Genomic DNA, 22,346 nt, shown 5'->3' on the forward strand with positions numbered 1-22,346 from the left:
AACAGCTTCCAGCACGTCTCCCAACGGCTGTATATATGGTACTATGTTATGTATCTTTCCGATCTCTCTGTCTCTGTCTGTTCCGTCCAGCATCGTGTCAGCAGCTACCTTTCTCCGATCCATCCCATCCTCAACTATTCTCCCTTCGCTCTCGTATCGTACAGTCGTCGTCGGAGGCGATGAAGTTCCTTGTGGAGTCGGGCGGCGCCGAGGGGAATGCCGGGCCGTCGTACCGGAACGTGCTGGCCAAGGACACCGGCCTGCTGCAGTCGCCGCCCGGCGTCGACTGCCTCTGGGACCTCTTCCGGTGAGCTATTCAGCTAGCACGCAACCCCTCCCACTCCCACTCCCATCCCACCTCGCTGGACGTATGGCCGGCGACCACCGTGCCAGCATACGCTTAAAAAAAATCCATGGCGATCGAGCTGCACATGCTCAAACCCGCTCTGTTTCTGAAGCTTCGTCCATCGATCTAACACGCCTTTTGCGAGCGATCCTGCAGCGCTTCCGTGGAGAAGTACCCCAGCAACCCGATGCTCGGTCACCGGCCAGTTGTCGACGGCAAGGTACTTACTTGAATCTCAGTTCAACTAGCCAACCCGTGCCGATTCCCTCTGCCAGCTTGAATCAATGGAGCCAGCAGCTGAATCAAAATACCATGCAGGCCGGCGACTACGCCTGGATGACTTACAGGGAGGTCTGCGACGTCGTGATCAAGCTCGCCGCCGCCATGAGCAATTCCGGAGTCAAACAGGTGCGTGCGTGCGTGCGTGCATACACACAGCTTGATTGTGACCGTGATGATGTAGACCAGCTATCACAATGTGAAGCCACAGCTAAAACTTAATTTGGGCGATCAGATCGATCGATGGTCAACTGCTCATGAATCGATCCAACACGGGGACAGAAAATTCCAAGCCCTGCTCTCGATCCTAATCCTCCGGAATTATATAATTAAGTAGTAGCAGCAACTAGTAATAATTACGCGTACGCCAGGCTACTTGTTAATACTATATCATTAGCAATACAGTTCGTTAGTGGAGGTATAATATGCCCATATCGCGTGCACAGCTTGCTCGTGTAATCGGTTAATTAGCTGGAGCACGGTTGGACCACGATGTCCACAGCTGCCAAGTTGAACAAACCGTTGAGGAAATCATTAGTTAGGGAATGGCTAGGAGTCAATCAACTGAAATTTTGATTTGGGTCAGTCAATTTGGTCTGGATCAGTTTAAAGCGTTAGATGGAAAATTGAACGGCCCAGATTATGTCTTCTTCCTCAGTGTGTTTTCCTCCACCCGCCGTGTGCTGCCGCCGCCAGCAACCGCCTCGCCCCACCACGGGTCTTGCTGCCGCCCCGGGTCAACCCTTCTAGCCCCGCCCGCGTCCATTTTTTTTCTCCGGCGAAGCCCCACCACCGCCCTTGAACCCTAAGATAGATAAAGGGGTGCTGACAGTGAGCCTCTTCATCTCTCAGGCGAGGCTCTTTCCTTCCCCTTCCTTCATTCAAAATTAATTGACCCGATTTCGAAATTCAGCTGACTGACATGTAGCTAAACTGCATTAGTTAAGTGATACACCTATTAATAATACCGGATATGCTGCTCACCACCAATATAGTTGCGGTTGAGAATACTTGGTTAATAGTCTCATGATGAGATCTTTTTGTTGTTGTTGGGTAGCAACTCTGCAAGTGTTTCAATTAAAAAGGTGATGGGGTGCATCATCAGCCAATGACCGTTAGTGTTATCACCTTTGGCTTTAACAAAAGGATAGCATGCTTATCCCTTCCAGTATCCTGTATAAGCTTAAATTACAACCAGATATATACTAGTACTACAAAATATACAACCACTGTCACATGGATATGGCTGGTCTAGTGGTCTGGATGCGAAGAAAGTCCACCCTTGAAGTTTTCTCTTGCATGGAATAGTCTAGTCTTCACCAGAACCATTTCAAGTCTGACCAGCTCATACGCTAGCTGCAGGGAAGAGTTGACCAGTTCGATCGTGCTTGCCGTGTAGATGCTGCATCTATCATATTCGTTTTCCATTAACACAAATTAAATTAATTTGTGTTTGACAAAAACAACTCTCGTACGTGTTGTCCGAATGTTTACTAACGAACCCTCTGATACGTACCATAATATCCTCACAAGAAAGTTGAAATAAAGTGATGTTAATTTCAGGGTGAACGCGCTGGCATCTACGGTGCAAATTGTCCGGAATGGATTATCAGCATGGAGGTAAATCATTACTTAATCATCCCTCACTTAAACAGTGTTTATCCCCGTATATGATGTTGTAGTGAAAAACATTGCAGTACTTCCAGATGAATATTGTATATACATATGTTTTTGTCTGGCTTTGCAACTTATTTCACCATATACTGCAGGCTTGCAATGCCCTTGGAGTTTGCTGCGTGCCGCTCTACGACACTCTTGGTACGTAGTATCTGCCAAGTCTAACAGACCACTTTTAAAACCCTAGAAAATTACTCCTTCCGTTTCATAATGTAAGATGCTTTTTGACACTAGTGTAGTGTAGTGTCAAAAAGAGTTTTACATTATGAGACAGAGGGAGTAGTTAAAGGACTAGAATTTTTTTTCATAGAATATAATATTAGTAAGTACTCCTCGTGTTTCTTTTTTTCTTTGCATATTAGTCTTTTCTCAAGTCAAACTTTGTGAAATTTGTGATGGGTTTTGTAGTAATTTCAAAAAAATTCCTACGCACACGCAAGATCATGGTGATGCATAGCAACGAGAGGGCAGAGTATGATCTACGTACCCTGGTAGATCGACTGCGGAAGCGTTGACGCAACGTAGAGGAAGTAGTCGTACGTCTTCCCGATCCGACCGATCCAAGTACCGTTACTCCGGCACCTCCGAGTTCTTAGCACACGTACAGCTCGATGACGCTCCCCGGGCTCCGATCCAGCAAAGCTTCGGGGATGAGTTCCGTCAGCACAACGGCGTGGTGACGATGATGATGTTCTACCGACACAGGGCTTCGACTAAGGACTGCAAGGATATAACCGAGGTGGAATATGGTGGAGGGGGGCACCGCACACGGCTAAGGAACAATCACGAGGATCAACTTGTGTGTTCTAGGGTGCCCCCCTGCCTCCGTATATAAAGGATCCGGGGGGGTGCGGCCGGCCCTAGAGGAGGCGCGCAGGAGGAGTCCTACTCCTACCGGGAGTAGGACTCCCCTCCCTTTTCCTTGTCCAAGTAGGAGAGGTGGAAGGAGAGAAGGAAAGGGGGGGCGCCGCCCCTCCCTCCTTGTCCAATTCGGACTAGGGGGAGAGGGGGCGCACGGCCTGCCCTGGCAGCCCCTTCCTCTTCTCCACTTTAGGCCCATGAGGCCCATTAACCCCCCGGGGGGTTCCGGTAACCCCCCGGTGCTCCAGTTTTATCCGAAACCTCCCCGGAACACTTCCGGTGTCCGAATATAGTCATCCAATATATCAATCTTTATGTCTCAACCATTTCAAGACTCCTCGTCATGTCCGTGATCACATCCGGGACTCCGAACTAACTTCGGTACATCAAAATGCATAAACTCATAATAAATGTCATCGTAACGTTAAGTGTGCGGACCCTACGGTTCGAGAACAATGTAGACATGACTGAGATAAATCTCCGGTCAATAACCAATAGCGGGACCTGGATGCCCATATTGGCTCCTACATATTCTACGAAGATATTTATCGGTCAGACCGCATAACAACATACATTGTTCCTTTTGTCATCGGTATGTTACTTGCCCGAAATTTGATCGTCGGTATCCAATACCTAGTTCAATCTCGTTACCGGCAAGTCTCTTTACTCGTTCCGTAATACATCATCTCGCAACTAACTCATTAGTTGTAATGCTTGCAAGGCTTATGTGATGTGCATTACCGAGAGGGCCCAGAGATACCTCTCCGACAATCGGAGTGACAAATCCTAATCTCGAAATACGCCAACCCAACATCTACCTTTGGAGACACCTGTAGAGCACCTTTATAATCACCCATTTACGTTGTGACGTTTGGTAGCACACAAAGTGTTCCTCCGGCAAATGGGAGTTGCATAATCTCATAGTCATAGGAACATGTATAAGTCATGAAGAAAGCAATAGCAACATACTAAACGATCGGGTGCTAAGCTAATGGAATGGGTCATGTCAATCAGATCATTCACCTAATGATGTGATCCCGTTAATCAAATAACAACTCTTTGTTCATGGTTAGGAAACATAACCATCTTTGATTAACGAGCTAGTCAAGTAGAGGCATACTAGTGACACTTTGTTTGTCTATGTATTCACACATGTATTATGTTTCCGGTTAATACAATTCTAGCATGAATAATAAACATTTATCATGATATAAGGAAATAAATAATAACTTTATTATTGCCTCTAGGGCATATTTCCTTCAGTCTCCCACTTGCACTAGAGTCAGTAATCTAGATTACATAGTAATGATTCTAACACCCATGGAGCCTTGGTGCTGATCATGTTTTGCTCGTGGAAGAGGCTTAGTCAACGGGTCTGCAACATTCAGATCCGTATGTATCTTGCAAATCTCTATGTCTCCCACCTGGACTAGATCCCGGATGGAATTGAAGCGTCTCTTGATGTGCTTGGTTCTCTTGTGAAACCTGGATTCCTTTGCCAAGGCAATTGCACCAGTATTGTCACAAAAGATTTTCATTGGACCCGATGCACTAGGTATGACACCTAGATCGGATATGAACTCCTTCATCCAGACTTCTTCATTTGCTGCTTCCGAAGCAGCTATGTACTCCGCTTCACATGTAGATCCCGCTACGACGCTTTGTTTAGAACTGCACCAACTGACAGCTCCACCGTTTAATGTAAACACGTATCCGGTTTGCGATTTAGAATCGTTCGGATCAGTGTCAAAGTTTGCATCAACGTAACCTTTTACGATGAGCTCTTTGTCACCTCCATATACGAGAAACATATCCTTAGTCCTTTTTAGGTATTTCAGGATGTTCTTGACCGCTGTCCAGTGATCCACTCCTGGATTACTTTGGTACCTCCCTGCTAAGCTTATAGCAAGGCACACATCAGGTCTGATACACAGCATTGCATACATGATAGAGCCTGTGGCTGAAGCATAGGGAACATCTTTCATTTTCTCTCTATCTTCTGCAGTGGTCGGGCATTGAGTCTGACTCAACTTCACACCTTGTAACACAGGCAAGAACCCTTTCTTTGCTTGATCCATTTTGAACTTTTTCAAAATCTTATCAAGGTATGTGCTTTGTGAAAGTCCAATTAAGCGTCTTGATCTATCTCTATAGATCTTTATGCCTAATATGTAAGCAGCTTCACCGAGGTCTTTCATTGAAAAACTTTTATTCAAGTATCCCTTTATGCTATCCAGAAATTCTATATCATTTCCAATCAGTAATATGTCATCCACATATAATATCAGAAATGCTACAGAACTCCCACTCACTTTCTTGTAAATACATGCTTCTCCGAAAGTCTGTATAAACCCAAATGCTTTGATCACACTATCAAAGCGTTTATTCCAACTCCGAGAGGCTTGCACCAGTCCATAAATGGATCGCTGGAGCTTGCACACTTTGTTAGCTCCCTTTGGATCGACAAAACCTTCCAATTGCATCATATACAACTCTTCTTCCAGAAATCCATTCAGGAATGCAGTTTTGACATCCATCTGCCAAATTTCATAATCATAAAATGCGGCAATTGCTAACATGATTCGGACAGACTTACGCATCGCTACGGGTGAGAAGGTCTCATCGTAGTCAATCCCTTGAACTTGCCGAAAACATTTTGCGACAAGTCGAGCTTTGTAGACAGTAACATTACCATCAGCGTCAGTCTTCTTCTTGAAGATCCATTTATTCTCAATTGCTTGCCGATCATCGGGCAAGTCAACCAAAGTCCATACTTTGTTCTCATACATGGATCCCATCTCAGATTTCATGGCTTCCAGCCATTTTGCGGAATCTGGGCTCACCATCGCTTCTTCATAGTTCGTAGGTTCATCATGATCTAGTAGCATGACTTCCAGAACAGGATTACCGTACCACTCTGGTGCGGATCTCACTCTGGTTGATCTACGAGGTTCAGTAGTATCTTGATCTAAAGTTTCATGATCATCATCATTAGCTTCCTCACTAACTGGTGTAGGTGTCACTGAAACAGTTTTCTGTGAAGTACTACTTTCCAATAAGGGAGCAGGTACAGTTACCTCGTCAAGTTCTACTTTCCTCCCACTCACTTCTTTCGAGAGAAACTCCTTCTCCAGAAAGTTTCCGAATTTAGCAACAAAAGTCTTGCCTTCGGATCTGTGATAGAAGGTGTATCCAATAGTTTCCTTTGGATATCCTATGAAGACACATTTCTCCGATTTGGGTTCGAGCTTATCAGGTTGAAGCTTTTTCACATAAGCATCGCAGCCCCAAACTTTCAGAAACGACAACTTTGGTTTCTTGCCAAACCACATTTCATAAGGCGTTGTCTCAACGGATTTTGATGGCGCCCTATTTAACGTGAATGCGGCCGTCTCTAGAGCGTATCCCCAAAACGATAGCGGTAAATCAGTAAGAGACATCATAGATCGCACCATATCTAGTAAAGTACGATTACGATGTTCGGACACACCATTACGCTGTGGTGTTCCGGGTGGCGTGAGTTGCGAAACTATTCCACAATTTTTCAAATGTACACCAAACTCGTAACTCAAATATTCTCCTCCACGATCAGATCATAGAAACTTTATTTTCTTGTTACGATGATTTTTAACTTCATTCTGAAATTCTTTGAACTTTTCAAATGTTTCAGACTTATGTTTCATTAAGTAGATATACCCATATCTGCTTAAGTCATCTGTGAAGGTGAGAAAATAACGATATTCGCCACGAGCCTCAATATTCATCGGACCACATACATCTGTATGTATGATTTCCAACAAATCTGTTGCTTTCTCCATAGTACCGGAGAAAGGTGTTTTAGTCATCTTGCCCATGAGGCGCGGTTCGCAAGTACCAAGTGATTCATAATCAAGTGGTTCCAAAAGTCCATCAGTATGGAGTTTCTTCATGCGCTTTACACCGATATGACCTAAATGGCAGTGCCACAAATAAGTTGCACTATCATTATCAACTCTGCATCTTTTGGCTTCAACATTATGAATATGTGTGTCACTACTATCGAGATTCAACAAGAATAGACCACTCTTTAAGGGTGCATGACCATAAAAGATATTACTCATATAAATAGAACAATCATTATTCTCAGATTTAAATGAATAACCGTCTCGCATTAAACAAGATCCAGATATAATGTTCATGCTCAACGCTAGCACCAGATAACAATTATTTAGGTCTAATACTAATCCCGAAGGTAGATATAGAGGTAGCGTGCCGACCGCGATCACATCGACTTTGGAACCGTTTCCCACGCGCATCGTCACCTCGTCCTTAGCCAATCTTCGCTTAATCCGTAGTCCCTGTTTCGAGGTTCAAATATTAGCAACAGAACCAGTATCAAATACCCAGGTGCTACTGTGAGCATTAGTAAGGTACATATCTATAACATGTATATCACATATACCTTTGTTCGCCTTGTCATCCTTCTTATCCGCCAAATACTTGGGGCAGTTCCGCTTCCAGTGACCAGTCTGCTTGTAGTAGAAGCACTCAGTTTCAGGCTTAGGTCCAGACTTGGGTTTCTTCTCTTGAGCAGCAACTTGCTTGCCGTTCTTCTTGAAGTTCCCCTTCTTCTTCCCTTTGTCCTTTTTCTTGAAACTAGTGGTCTTGTTGACCATCAACACTTGATGCTCCTTCTTGATTTCTACCTCCGCAGCTTTCAGCATTGCGAAGAGCTCGGGAATAGTCTTATTCATCCCTTGCATATTATAGTTCATCACGAAGCTCTTGTAGCTAGGTGGCAGTGATTGGAGAATTCTATCAATGACGCAATCATCTAGAAGATTAACTCCCAATTGAATCAAGTGATTATTATACCCAGGCATTTTGAGTATATGCTCACTGACAGAACTGTTCTCCTCCATCTTGCAGCTATAGAACTTATTGGAGACTTCATATCTCTCAATCCAGGCATTTGCTTGAAATATTAACTTCAACTCCTGAAACATCTCATATGCTCCATGACGTTCAAAACATCGTTGAAGTCCCGATTCTAAGCCGTAAAGCATGGCACACTTTACTATCGAGTAGTCATCAGTTTTGCTCTGCCAGACGTTCATAACATCTGGTGTTGCTCCAGCAGCAGGCCTGGCACCCAGCGGTGCTTCGAGGACGTAATTCTTCTATGCAGCAATGAGGATAATCCTCAAGTTACGGACCCAGTCCGTGTAATTGCTACCATCATCTTTCAACTTTGCTTTCTCAAGGAACACGTTAAAATTCAACGGAACAACAGCATGAGCCATCTATCTACAATCAACCATAAACAAGCAAGATACTATCAGGTACTAAGTTTCATGATAAATTTAGGTTCAATTAATTCACTTAAAAGAACTCCCACTTAGATAGACATCACTCTAATCCTCTAAGTGATTATGTGATCCAAATCAACTAAACCATGTCCGATCATCACGTGAGATGGAGTAGTTTCATTGGTGAACATCACTATGTTGATCATATCTACTATATGATTCACGCTCGACCTTTCGGTCTCCGTGTTCCGAGGCCATATCTGTATATGCTTGGCTCGTCAAGTATAACCTGAGTATTCCGCGTGTGCAACTGTTTTGCACCCGTTGTATTTGAACGTAGAGCCTATCACACCCGATCATCACGTGGTGTCTTAGCACGAAGAACTTTCGCAATGGTGCATACTCAGGGAGAACACTTCTTGATAATTTTAGTGAGAGATCATCTTATAATGCTACCGTCAATCAAAGCAAGATAAGATGCATAAAAGATAAACATCACATGCAATCAATATAAGTGATATGATATGGCCATCATCATCTTGTGCTTGTGATCTCCATCTTCGAAGCACCGTGATCACCATCGTCACCGGCGCGACACCTTGATCTCCATCGTAGTATCGTTGTCGTCTCGCCAATCTTATGCTTCCACGACTATCGCTACCGCTTAGTGATAAAGTAAAGCATTACAGCGCGACTGCATTGCATACAATAAAGCGACAACCATATGGCTCCTGCCAGTTGTCGATAACTCGGTTACAAAACATGATCATCTCATACAATAAATTTAGCATCATGTCTTGACCATATCACATCACAACATGCCCTGCAAAAACAAGTTAGACGTCCTCTACTTTGTTGTTGCAAGTTTTACGTGGCTGCTACGGGCTTAAGCAAGAACCAGTCTTACCTACGCATCAAAACCACAATGATAGTTTGTCAAGTTGGTGCTGTTTTAACCTTCGCAAGGACCGGACGTAGCCACACTCGGTTCAACTAAAGTTGGAGAAACTGTCACCCGTAAGCCACCTCTGTGCAAAGCACGTCGGGAGAACCAGTCTCGCGTAAGCGTACGCGTACTGTTGGTCCGGGCCGCTTCGTCCAACAATACCGCCGAACCAAAGTATGACATGCTGGTAAGCAGTATGACTTATATCGCCCACAACTCACTTGTGTTCTACTCATGCATATAACATCAACATATAAAACCTAGGCTCGGATGCCACTGATGGGTTTCGTAGTAATTTCAAAAAAATTCCTACGCACACGCAAGATCATGGTGATGCATAGCAACGAAAGAGGAGAGTATGATCTACGTACCCTGGTAGATCGACTGCGGAAGTGTTGACGCAACATAGAGGAAGTAGTCGTACGTCTTCCCGATCCGACCGATCCAAGTACCGTTACTCCGGCACCTCCGAGTTCTTAGCACACGTACAGCTCGATGACGCTCCCCGGGCTCCGATCTAGCAAAACTTCGGGGATGAGTTCCGTCAGCACAACGGCGTAGTGACGATGATGATGTTCTACCGACGCAGGGCTTCGCCTAAGGACTGCAACGATATGACCGAGGTGGAATATGGTGGAGGGGGGCACCGCACATGGCTAAGGAACGATCACGAGGATCAACTTGCGTGTTCTAGGGTGCCCCCCTGCCTCCGTATATAAAGGATCCAAGGGGGGGTGCGGCCGGCCCTAGAGGAGGCGCGCAGGAGGAGTCCTACTCCTACCGGGAGTAGGACTCCCCTCCCTTTTCCTTGTCCAAGTAGGAGAGGTGGAAGGAGAGAAGGAAAGGGGGGGCGCCGCCCCTCCCTCCTTGTCCAATTCGGACTAGGGGGAGAGGGGGCGCGCGGCCTGCCCTGGCAGCCCCTTCCTCTTCTCCACTTTAGGCCCATGAGGCCCATTAACCCCCCGGGGGGTTCCGGTAACCCCCCGGTGCTCCAGTTTTATCCGAAACCTCCCCGGAACACTTCCGGTGTCCGAATATAGTCATCCAATATATCAATCTTTATGTCTCAACCATTTCGAGACTCCTCGTCATGTCCGTGATCACATCCGGGACTCCGAACTAACTTTGGTACATCAAAATGCATAAACTCATAATAACTGTCATCGTAACGTTAAGCGTGCGGACCCTACGGTTCGAGAACAATGTAGACATGACTGAGACAAATCTCCGGTCAATAACCAATAGCGGGACCTGGATGCCCATATTGGCTCCTACATATTCTACGAAGATCTTTATCGGTCAGACCGCATAACAACATACGTTGTTCCCTTTGTCATCGGTATGTTACTTGCCCGAGATTCGATCGTCGGTATCCAATACCTAGTTCAATCTCGTTACCGGCAAGTCTCTTTACTCGTTTCGTAATACATCATCTCGCAACTAACTCATTAGTTGTAATGCTTGCAAGGCTTATGTGATGTGCATTACCGAGAGGGCCCAGAGATACCTCTCCGACAATCGGAGTGACAAATCCTAATCTCGAAATACGCCAACCCAACATCTACCTTTGGAGACACCTGTAGAGCACCTTTATAATCACCCATTTACGTTGTGACGTTTGGTAGCACACAAAGTGTTCCTCCGGCAAACGGGAGTTGCATAATCTCATAGTCATAGGAACATGTATAAGTCATGAAGAAAGCAATAGCAACATACTAAACGATCGGGTGCTAAGCTAATGGAATGGGTCATGTCAATCAGATCATTCACCTAATGATGTGATCCCGTTAATCAAATAACAACTCTTTGTTCATGGTTAGGAAACATAACCATCTTTGATTAACGAGCTAGTCAAGTAGAGGCATACTAGTGACACTTTGTTTGTCTATGTATTCACACATGTATTATGTTTCCGGTTAATACAATTCTAGCATGAATAATAAACATTTATCATGATATAAGAAAATAAATAATAACTTTATTATTGCCTCTAGGGCATATTTCCTTCAATTTGACCAAATTTATATTAAAGATTATGAAAATCCACATACCTTTTTTATGATGGATCTAATTATATGTATTTAGTATTGTGAATGTTTGTTTTTTTCTATAAACTTGGTCAAACTTTAAAATGTTTGACTGAAGACAAACCTAATATGTGAAGTAAAGAAACGGAGGGAGTATCTTGTATTTTCTTTTCTCCAAGCCATGTCAAATACAAATATAATAGGACGACTTGGGCATGTAATTACCGTCTAGCCAAAAAAAGCCAACCTTGTAACCTCCATCTCAATCCGACGATCCAAATCTACTTCGACTGGAACTCGAACCTAGTACATCAAAAAACCTAACTGCCCTAAGACAAAGCACATATGACCTACCACCTCATTCATATCCCTGCATCTCAGGACTGTGAGTCACAAAACCATAGCCATCGGGTTGCCCAAAACCACCATCTTAAAGTCGAGCTCGCACGTCGTCGTGGGACAACAGAAACTGTTGACGTATAAATGCATAGCCCAGCTTTTTATTAGTTTGAGCTTTTGGATGAACTGACTGATGCATACAATTTTACATGGTATTAGAGCCAAGAGGTCTTAAGTTCAAGACCCGGCTGGCGCAATTTAAAAATAAAAAAATGCAGCCTAATTTTGGTCTACATTGAGGCCTGACGGAGCCACGCGTGAGAAGGAATGTTGACGTATAAATGCATAACCCGCCTTTCTCCATCAGCTTAAGCTTTTCGGTGAACCGGCTGGTGCGTGCATTTTACAAAACCACGTCACATATTTTGATATATTTATTTTTTTAATATAAATTTAGTCAAATTTCACAAAAGTATAACCTAAGAAAACCTAATATGCAGAGGAAAAAAGAACGGAGGGAGTACTTACTACTCCCGCCATCCCAAAATAAGTGACATGGTTTTTGTTCAAAATTTAAACTCAAACCACATCACATATTTTGGGGCGTGTAAATTATTTTATTCTGGCAAAAACAAGTGCCTAGCCCCGTTAGTAACAATCATACCTTTCTAGGGTTTAAAAATGTGTATGTTACACATGCTCGCCAAAAGAAAGAAAGACATGAAGTCATGTTATACTAATCTTCACGACTAGCAAAGACGCAAGTTTAATCAAGATTGGATCCGACTAATACTCTCCTTTTTGTCCAGGTGCTAATGCAGTGGAATTCATCACCTGCCATGCCGAACTCTTGATTGCTTTTGTGGAAGAGAAGAAGATTGGCGAGGTACCAATGCGGCCACTTAGTCCTAAATTGCATCACTCCATTAACAAGTTTCAAACAAAGAATATCACTACTACACTAGGTCAAATATATTTTTATTCCTCTTAAGCGCGCATGATTGGCCCACAATGAATATCAAAATCCGAGAAGTTTTACACAAATGAACCCCGGTTTGAAAATACTCCCTCCGTCCCATAGTATGATAATATAGAAGAAGTTCTACACAAATGAACCACTAGTGTAGTATAAAAAACGCTCTTATATTATGTGACGAAGGGAGTAGATACCAAGCTGTATTAAATTTTATGGTCTTTCAGAGATGTGGAAAGAGGAGGAATGGAGAAATGTCACACGGGTTTCTAAAAAAAAAACCGAGCTGGTCAGTTAACCACAACAGTCCAACAAGTATGTACGACCCTTTCGGCCCGTCTAGTCGTAGCCTTACATCGGCCCGGCCCGGCCCGGCCCAGTAAGGTCGCGCGGTGAACCCCACGACCGTGCAGCAAAAAAATAAAAGACTGACGGCGAACACCGGTGGCATCTGCGCCGCACGGGCGACGCCGCCAGGCCTTCCCCGGCGAATCACCGCTGGAGATTTGCAGCGGGAGGTGCAGCCCCGTCCCAATGACGGCACGGCGGTCCGTTCCGCGAGAGAGGCGAGTGCTATGGGCTCGCTGCAGGCGATTCTCGGGTTCCCCCCGCCGCGGCCGACTGCGACGGCCGGGTCAACTCCACAGGATCTAGGTTGGGCTAGTTCTTATTTAGATGGCTAGTTCTCCGATTCATCGTCAGTGCGCCGCGGAGAGGTCTCGCTTCTGTCCAATGGAAGCAATTTTCTCAATTATGTTTATCCTCACAGATCAGGAGATGTGTTAGCAAGAGAAAATTACAATTCTGGATCCGTTTACTGTTTGCTTGAGCCTTTACAGTCCCTAGTGCCCTGATTGCTGATGCTTTCAATTGTGGCAGCTCTTGAAAACCTGTCATGCCACTTCAAAGTATTTGAAAAGTAAGTTGTTGCAATAATAAGCGGTATCGATCAATTAGATGGTTCGTCACTGTGGGACTTACATTGGTTCTATTGTTAACTCATTTTCAGCAATCGTCAGCTTAGGAGGAGTCACAAACGATCAGAAAGAGGAAGCTAAGAACCATGGGCTGTCCATTTTCTCATGGGAGGAATTCCTGATCACGGTAAGATTTGGTCTTCAGCTAACTTCTTTTAGGTGTTTTGATAGAAGTTATGGAAAGAAGTGCTTCGCAACAATCTTTCTTTTAAGAAAAGAAATATGCAATGCAAATTATCTTATTTTGGCATGTCTCCTAATAAGATAGGACTTTTTTTTAATAGATCTAGTGCTTCCTAATAAGATCTTTAACACCCCCTGCAAAACCCTGAAGTAGCTTTACCTATATCATATTAAATGTGACATATTAGCTACTTATATGTCTTACATGATTGTTATAATAGTATATATTGCACAACCAATAAGGTAAATTTTGTGAATAATCTTGGTCCCTTGTTATTGAAATAGTTCAGACTGTCCTGTATTCTAGTTGAAAATACTGAACTGTAGTTCATTTCATTCATAATGTAAGGTTTCCAAGTTACTCCTGTATGACGTGCTATTGAACCATTATAATAAAGTTACTCATAAACTTGTGTGCCTGACATGTTTATAGGGTGGAGGTGAACCTGTTGATCTTCCTGAAAAGAAGAAATCCGACATCTGCACGATCATGTACACAAGTGGAACAACAGGAGACCCTAAAGGTGTTATGATATCAAATGAAAGCCTTCTTATTAACCTGGCAGGTGCTGATTCTGTAGTGCAATCTATTGGTGAACCTGTAAGTATATAGCCCCAACACATTTCATAAGGAAATAATCTTTGCACATGCTTCATTGGATCACACAAGTAATGCTTGTTACTCTCCACTTTGTGGTTGCAGTTTGATCAAGACGATGTTTATTTGTCATATCTTCCACTAGCTCATGTCTTCGATAGGATGTTTGAGGAAGTGTTTATATCTCATGGATCGAGAATCGGATTCTGGCGTGGGGTATGCTTTGTGAATACTCTATTTACCTAGGTAGTCAATTGGTTCATACTGATATTAGTGTCATGCATCTGTAGGATGTCAAGTTGTTGGTTGATGATATTGCAGCACTAAGACCAACAGTATTTTGTGCTGTTCCACGTGTACTCGACAGAATATATTCAGGTAAACTCCAGATGCTAGCTGTTAACATAGTTAGATATTTATACAAAATCCATTATTGTGTCATTTGGATAAAGCACTTTTCTTCGATTGCATAACTTGCTACAGAAGTAATAACTGCACAAGTTTCTGTAAACTCTTGCTTTCTTCTATCAGTGACGTGAACATGTTCAGATATTATTTCATATTTGTTTCATTATCTCCAAATGCATTAATAAAAGTTATTTCTGCGGTTTCATTGTTATAGATTTCGAAGATCTTAATTAATCACCAATGAGGAAATGCTGTAGCTTTCAGTTGATGTAGTTGTTGAAACCGTACTTAAAGTATTGGTGGAAAAAATCGATAAGCCTGCAAAAGGAAATAAACGGAGACTATCAAACTTCATAGAGATGGATGACATGTAACGAATAGCTTCAATGGAAGATTACATGTAATGTACTAATGTCTATTTTTACTTTGCCTAATATTCGATGCATTATTATTTTTATGTAGGTCTTACAACCAAGATTTCTGCTGGTGGTATATTAAAGAAAACCTTATTCAATCTTGGTTACAAGATGTAAGTTTGCACATGATTATAACCGAGAACCCTTTTTTTAAGTACACATATCACTTTATTTTTATAGCTACGTATTTTATTGAATCATCAGGAAACTAGACAGCATGAAGAAAGGAATTAAACATGAGAAGGCATCTCCATTCTTTGACAAGTTAGTTTTCAGCAAGGTACAGTTAGACATTCAAGAGCAACCAACCTTATACTTCATCAGATAGAATTAAAAATGTCAATGTAACTTTATGTCTATATACTATGTCCTAACGTAGTGCTTATCTTTAAGGTGAAAGAAAGGCTGGGTGGAAAAATCCGTATTATCGTCTCTGGTGGCGCTCCTCTTGCTGTGGCGGTTGAAGAATTTTTGAGGGTTGTGACATGTGCACATGTTGTTCAAGGCTATGGTATGCACCTTGTTGTTTAAGTTCCTTTATTATTACGTAGACAAGCCCTGCAGATGAATTGCACATATTATTAGATGACAGAAGCACTTCCTAATAAAGCTTTATATAATTCCAATTTTTCCAATTTTAGGACTCACCGAAACCTGTGCGGGATCTTTTGCTGCCATACCAAATGAATTCTCCATGGCTGGGACTGTTGGCCCACCAGTTCCACATATAGACGTTCGCCTTGAGTCAGTTTCAGAGATGGGTTATGATGCTCTGGCTAGCATTCCTCGTGGCGAGGTATGCGTAAAGGGAAGTGTTCTGTTCTCTGGATACTACAAAAGAGAGGACCTAACACAGGAAGTCCTGACTGATGGATGGTTTCACACAGGTTAGCTATATCCCTAACTTCAACTGGAGGCAATGGATATCTTAGGTTATTATATTTTAGATGATGACTGTGAGTTGAATAATGATACAGGGGATGTTGGTGAGTGGCAACCAAACGGAGCCTTGAAAATCATTGACAGAAAGAAAAATATATTCAAGCTTTCACAGGGAGAATATGTTGCAGTGGAAAATCTAGAGAATATCTACGGTGTTCTTCCAGAGATTGATTCGGTAAATATTAGTCAATTATTCACTTTGCAAGTGACTGTCGCGATTTCTGTCTTCACTGGGTTTGGTCCTACTTTTATGCACATGCTTGGTGAAAGAATTGTGCAGGGCACATGATTTTGAAGGTAGGTAATTAAAGTGTTAGTTTGAAGTTGAAGACAAGTTCATAGTTGGTACAGTGTGATGACCGCTGATGCCATAACATGTTTCTTAATTTCTTCAGTAATATAATTTTTTACCATAGTAGCACCGCAAAAGCCATTAGTTAGAGGTATATAATCCAAACATGCATCAATGTTAATCCCTGAAAACAGCGACTTCTCAAAATTATATTCTGTTGGTGGTTTCTCTTGTCGTTTCGCTTGCGATCATTTGAGAGACTACACAGAGCACATGTGTCAAAAAAAGAAGGGCATACATGCAAGACATAGATAATGTTTTTGGTCTATTTTCTATATCCAATTCATCCGCCATTTGTCTCAGTATTCATGTTTCTGCCGATCAATTTCAGATATGGGTGTACGGGAACAGCTTTGAATCTTTCCTTATTGCTGTGATAAACCCCAACCAACAAGCGCTCGAGAACTGGGCTGGACAGAATGGAATCACTGGAAATCTGGAAGAACTATGCGAGAACGCGAAGACTAAAGAGCATTTTATAGCAGAACTCGCAAAGGCTGCAAAGGAGAAGAAGGTAAAGCGCCCTGTTTTAGCCATCTACAGCCCAATTACCACCACTGTTTGTTCCAGCCAGTATTAACATGTCCCCGTTGTTTTCGCCTTTGCCAGCTGAAAGGGTTCGAGTTCGTAAGGGCGGTCCATCTTGACGCGGTGCCGTTCGACATGGAGCGCGACCTCATCACCCCGACGTACAAGAAGAAACGGCCTCAGATGCTCAAGTACTACCAGGTCAGACCTCATAATGAAACGCACACTTTTCCCCAATTCCGGCTTATCGTGCCGTTCTTTTTTCAAAAGTTCTACAGTTTGCACAAGTAAGACTAAAAACCGCCATCGCTTACCTGAATCATGTTTTGCGTTAATGTTCAGGGAGCCATCGACGCGCTCTACAAGAGCTCAAAGTAGGAGAGCGGGCACTCTGAACAGCAGCGAAACGGTTTCTCGATCCTCGGCGCTTCCATCGAATCCTCGTGTGCGCGCGTGTGTATGTAAATTAATTAATTAATGTACAAGACTTTGTTGTCAATGGTTGCTTACGTTTTTCACACAATGATGATATTCCCTCCGGGTTAATTAATACGACAAGGCTTGTTGCTGAAGGCTGCCTACGTTTTTCACACAACCGATATTCCTTCCCTCTGAATCCTATTCGGTGCTCTGTCTGCACCCCTCTGATTGATTGGCTTATTACTGTTGCTGGTGCGGCCTTCTCCGGTCAGCAGCCCGGCGTCAGCGCAGGCCCGGACGCCGGCGTCACCCTCCGGCATTCTTAAATTCCCTGCCCTATACGCGGAGACAGGCTTGAAGATTCTCGGCCAGTTCTTCCGAATCTTCTCTTCTGTCTTTGTTGACCTGTATCCCACCAATATTATCACTGTGCTTTTTGGCACCATTTCTTTTAGATGAAATAATTTTCTTTGCCACCATTAAAACTGGAGGGGGGCGTTGAATCAATGGTCAGCAGTCAAACGCTGTCTTATGGTTTTGAACATTCTGAGCTCCACTGACGGATGAGCGAACTTTCCCAAAAGCAGTCCACATGCTGCTACCAAGTGAGTGAATGCCAACGCGAAAGGGAGAGGCATCGGCTAGATGGCACAGAGCATGTCACCGTCGCAAGCGAGACCGGGCGTCTGGCGTGCGTACTGCCGCTGAAATTCTATTCTACTGTCGCTGAGGTTTCAGTCAGGGAGGGAGGAGCATATACATTTCTTCTCTTTTGGTGCTACATGCATCGCCGTGCCGTTTTGTGAGGCGCACCAGGTGTCCGGCCGAACCGTGTCGCTTTCGTGGGTTTTCCTCCGGCCGTTCCTCCCTTGCGGGGACGATTCCGCGGCTATTTCAGAGCAAATTCGTGGATCGAAAATGAAGAAGGGACATGATGACAAAATGTAACTGTTCACGTTGGGGTTTGTCTCTTTTTTTTGTTCTCCATGAGTATTTCGGACTTGGATTTAATTTTTTTTATATAGTGAAACACTCTAAATTTGATTTTCGTACAGCGGGGATCATCTAACCCATGGTATCGCCTGATATTTTCCAAGAGTATTTCAAATATGGATTTGAACTTTTTTAGGGATACATATCTTGTGAGCATTGACCAATTTTTGGAAAAAAAAATTTAAGTCTTAAAAATTTGAATTTTGTGCAGTGGTACCATGGCCTTGGCATCCTGCTATTTCCCCAAACTAGGCATCACACTTCATTTTGTTCTTTAACCATCAGTATGCTACTTTTAAGGAAGGCTCCCCTGGGTTTCCCTTGTACCCCTTGCGATGGCGATTTCCCAGCTATTTCTAAGCAAATTCGTAGTTAAAAAGAAAAAGGAAAACACAACGACAAATTTGGGTTTAGGCGAATCAATCTGTGGTTGGATGGTTAGAGGGATAAGTGGTATCCCCAGCCCACCAGGGTTCAAGTACTGGTGCTCGCATTATTCTTGAAAAGGTGCTCATAGGCGTAGAGTGTGTGTGCGTGCATTCATAGGGTGGTGAGTGTATGCACATATGTATGAGCGCTTGCGTCTGTACTGTGTTAATAGAAACAAATTTGGGTTTACAGTAGCGAATCTATCCACCTTACCAACTAATCAGCAGAATGTCCACACTAAGTACAAGAGACAATCCTGGAATTTTAGACTCCACTGACAAAGATGATGCTTTGCCAATAAGCTTTTCGGCCGGGAAATTCTTTTCCCCTATTGGCTGCGCCGGGTGGACCTAGCAATTTCCTCCCGGCCTTCTAAGCCAGCAGTACGATGATAAGCATGAGGACCGGAGACTGGTCAACCCGAAAAATCTAGGTTTCGCTGGGTCAAACTCTAGGACCGGAAGTGCATCAGCAATTCAGCTCCGCATATATATGCGATCCAGTGGCCCGTGGCCACCACATCATCGTCGATCTACCGTCAGATCTCGTCTCCTCTCCTCTACTTTTCTCCTCGGTTTCTTCGAACTCGAACTCGCCGTGCTCCTTCCTTGCACTCCTCGTACTTGCCGCCAGCCCGCCATTGCCGGCAAGCTTAGCTAGCCATGCAGGACGGTGCAGGAGGAGGAGGAGGGGACGGCAATAGCATGCATCTGCTCCTGAGCATCCTGGCCGACGGCGAGGAGCAGGCGAGGCGGCTCCTCGGCGAGCTGCCGCCGGCCGACGACGAGGGGCAGCTGCTCGGGCGGGGCCCGGCGGCCGAGTGCTGCCGGGGCGTGGCGCGGCAGCTGCTGTGCACGTTCAGGAAGGCCATCGCCGTCGCTAAGGCCATCGAGGCGGCCGGCGGGGACTCGCCGCGGTCGGCCGACGAGGGCGCCGGCGCCGGCAGGGACGCGGCGCAGGCGCAGGAGCGCCAAGGCCAAGGCGTCTGCAAGAGAAGGTGCGTACGTACACGATTATGATTTCAAATTTAGGACGGCGCACTTTTTCTACGTACCTACGGAAATGTCGAGCTAGCCAGCCAGCTATAGTAGCCAGTAGGGTGGTGAAAACGCTCACATATTTGTGTCTCTGAATTCTTTTTCTTCTCACATGCCGATGCTTCAAATCCATGCTCAAAATATTTGCGTGTTTTGGTCTCAAATATGATCCTCCGTCGGATCCATTTTAATTTCTCGCCGATTTAGTACAAAATGGATCGGATGGAGTGGCTTTATTACTCTCGCATCCTATAAGATTATTACACTGTTTCGCTATGGCACCATCAACCATGCGGAGTAATAACATGCTAAAAAATTGCGGCAAGCCATGCTAAAGAAGTAGTAACACGGTGTTAGACATGTTAAAATATATTGTCCATCCTTCTCCATCAGCTCAGACGTTTGTATGAATCGACTAGAGCATGATTCAATAACACACTAGGCAACTAGTTGCATGTATGCTTGCCATCCAGACAGGGATATCAACTTGGGGGTATCAACTTGCTGCCGTTGAGCTCTTCCAATCTCTTCGCGCTATGGTTCATCAACGCCTCATGCTACGATAGTTGTAGCATAGACAATGACATTGACAAGTTGTACTACAAGAGAATAACACCTGCATATATAATAGAGTTAGTTAACCTTTTCCGATAAAAAACCGCATCATTATGGCATAGCCAAATTGACAGATAAAAGGAGTACTCGTGGTTCCAGCAAGAATTAAAGAGCGGAGAGATCTAATGGAAGTTAGTGCCATTTTTTGTTCCCCGTCAAGATGTCATCGCCAGGAAACATAAAGCCAACATAGAAGAAACTAAATACACAGTCCAAATGCTTATCACTTGCTCCTATGGAAGTTTTCATTCCTGTTTTAAATTTCTCAAATATGTGGATAATTAAATAACTATTCAGTTCTTAGATATGGAGATTTTTGTCTGAAAGGTACCCGACCGCTCGAACGGGGAAACTAGAAAGCGACGTAGAGTAATGGCACAAAGTGGGGTTTTGGTGTTTTGGTCAAAGAGAAATGCATCGATCTACCATGACCATACATATAGCCAGCACTTGGGCATTAGTTAGCATTTGAATTAGTCTAAAAGAACCTGCATGGTCCTGGGTATGACACAGGAAGGGGCTGCCAAGATGGACCGAAAAATTCAGAATACCCGACGACGCAAATCTGGAGTACACGCCGGACGACGGGTTCAGCTGGAGGAAGTACGGCCAGAAGGACATCCTCGGCGCCAAGTTCCCAAGGTTAGTGACCGATTTTCTTTACAGAAAAATAATATTGTAGATTTAGCTGGTGTGTAATTTCATAATATTCTAGATTTTTGCCGATGCTCATGAACACATTAGATAGACAAATTGCATGCAAAAAAGAATATTAGAAATAAAAAAAGAGTTTGCAAAAAAGAAAAATAGTAGAAAGAAGAGACAGTATTGACCAGCTTCTGGTTTGTGGCACTGACTGAGACGACGATGGTGGGGATATGCCGCGCATGCAGGGGCTACTACCGGTGCACGTACCGCAACGCGCAGGGGTGCGCCGCCACGAGGCAGGTGCAGCGCTCCGACGCCGACCTCGCCGTGTTCGACGTCACGTACCAGGGCGCGCACACCTGCCTCCAGGCGCAGCGCCGGTCCGCCGCGCCTCCCCCTCCTCCTGCCGCGGTGGCCGCGCACGACGTCCAACGGTCACCACCGGCGTTGCCGGACCCGGACATGCAGCTGCTCGAGAATTTCAGGAACGGCCTCAAGGTGGAGACCGACGGGCTACCGCCGCCGCCGCCGCCCTTCCATGGCCACGGCACCACAGCCTTCTCGTTCGCCTACGCCGCGGCAGGAGCAGCGGGCTACTCCCCGGCGGAGAGCGGCGGCCAGCGGCTGCTGCAGGGAGGGGGCTGCTTCGCCCCGGCGTCCTTCTCATCGCCGGCCGCGACGACGTCGGCCGGGCCGGGCTACTTCGCCGTGTCGGCGGCGCACTGCACGCTGGGCACCCACGACTCGCCGGATCTCGCCGAGGTCGTGTCCGCGGCCACCGCCTCGGACCCCGCCGGCTTCGACTACTCGCTGTACCAGTACCACGGCCTGCAGCAGCACGACCAGGACGCGCACCTGCTGCCATTCCCGTTCGACCCCATGTTCGGCCACCCTTCCTCCTCCCATGGCCAACACAGAGACGCGTGAACGCTCTGTGAACGAACTGAAGCATGATTATTATGAACTGTATATAAAACAGTCGAATTATTCAGCCTCGCTATGTACTATTAATTCATCATCACCATCAGAAATTTACGTCCAGCCTCATCATTTCTTAGATGATG

At 44.7% G+C, this 22,346-nt stretch overlaps 2 protein-coding genes across 2 annotated transcripts; both read left to right on the forward strand.

Moving 5' to 3' along the window:
• The first annotated feature begins 85 nt into the window (after positions 1-85).
• LOC119329168 (long chain acyl-CoA synthetase 4-like) lies at positions 86-17,712 on the forward strand. The gene is made up of 19 exons (XM_037602171.1): positions 86-307; positions 503-566; positions 665-754; positions 2,189-2,245; positions 2,395-2,443; positions 12,573-12,649; positions 13,616-13,655; positions 13,746-13,840; positions 14,330-14,497; positions 14,600-14,710; positions 14,785-14,872; positions 15,365-15,431; positions 15,523-15,598; positions 15,712-15,829; positions 15,960-16,205; positions 16,296-16,435; positions 16,944-17,126; positions 17,222-17,341; positions 17,483-17,712. Exons 1-19 carry the CDS (start codon positions 180-182, stop codon positions 17,516-17,518), a joined length of 1,953 nt encoding a protein of 650 aa, XP_037458068.1. The 5' UTR covers positions 86-179; the 3' UTR covers positions 17,519-17,712.
• A 1,838-nt stretch (positions 17,713-19,550) lies between these two features.
• On the forward strand, positions 19,551-22,320 carry LOC119329170. The gene is made up of 3 exons (XM_037602174.1): positions 19,551-19,979; positions 21,148-21,276; positions 21,528-22,320. The coding sequence occupies exons 1-3, from the start codon at positions 19,645-19,647 to the stop codon at positions 22,207-22,209; spliced, it is 1,146 nt and encodes a 381-aa protein (XP_037458071.1). The 5' UTR covers positions 19,551-19,644; the 3' UTR covers positions 22,210-22,320.
• Positions 22,321-22,346: the final 26 nt, after the last annotated feature.

The sequence above is a fragment of the Triticum dicoccoides genome, chromosome 7A, assembly GCF_002162155.2.
Source record: "Triticum dicoccoides isolate Atlit2015 ecotype Zavitan chromosome 7A, WEW_v2.0, whole genome shotgun sequence".
NCBI lineage: Eukaryota > Viridiplantae > Streptophyta > Magnoliopsida > Poales > Poaceae > Triticum > Triticum dicoccoides.

Coding starts and splice junctions, on each gene's coding strand:
- LOC119329170 (XM_037602174.1), top strand. CDS start 19,645: ATGCAGGACGGTGCAGGAGGAGGAGGAGGGGACGGCAATAGCATGCAT. Junction 19,980..21,147: donor CAAGGCGTCTGCAAGAGAAG/GTGCGTACGTAC, acceptor GGTATGACACAG/GAAGGGGCTGCCAAGATGGA. Junction 21,277..21,527: donor CTCGGCGCCAAGTTCCCAAG/GTTAGTGACCGA, acceptor CCGCGCATGCAG/GGGCTACTACCGGTGCACGT.
- LOC119329168 (XM_037602171.1), top strand. CDS start 180: ATGAAGTTCCTTGTGGAGTCGGGCGGCGCCGAGGGGAATGCCGGGCCG. Junction 755..2,188: donor GCAATTCCGGAGTCAAACAG/GTGCGTGCGTGC, acceptor TGTTAATTTCAG/GGTGAACGCGCTGGCATCTA. Junction 17,127..17,221: donor AGGCTGCAAAGGAGAAGAAG/GTAAAGCGCCCT, acceptor CGCCTTTGCCAG/CTGAAAGGGTTCGAGTTCGT.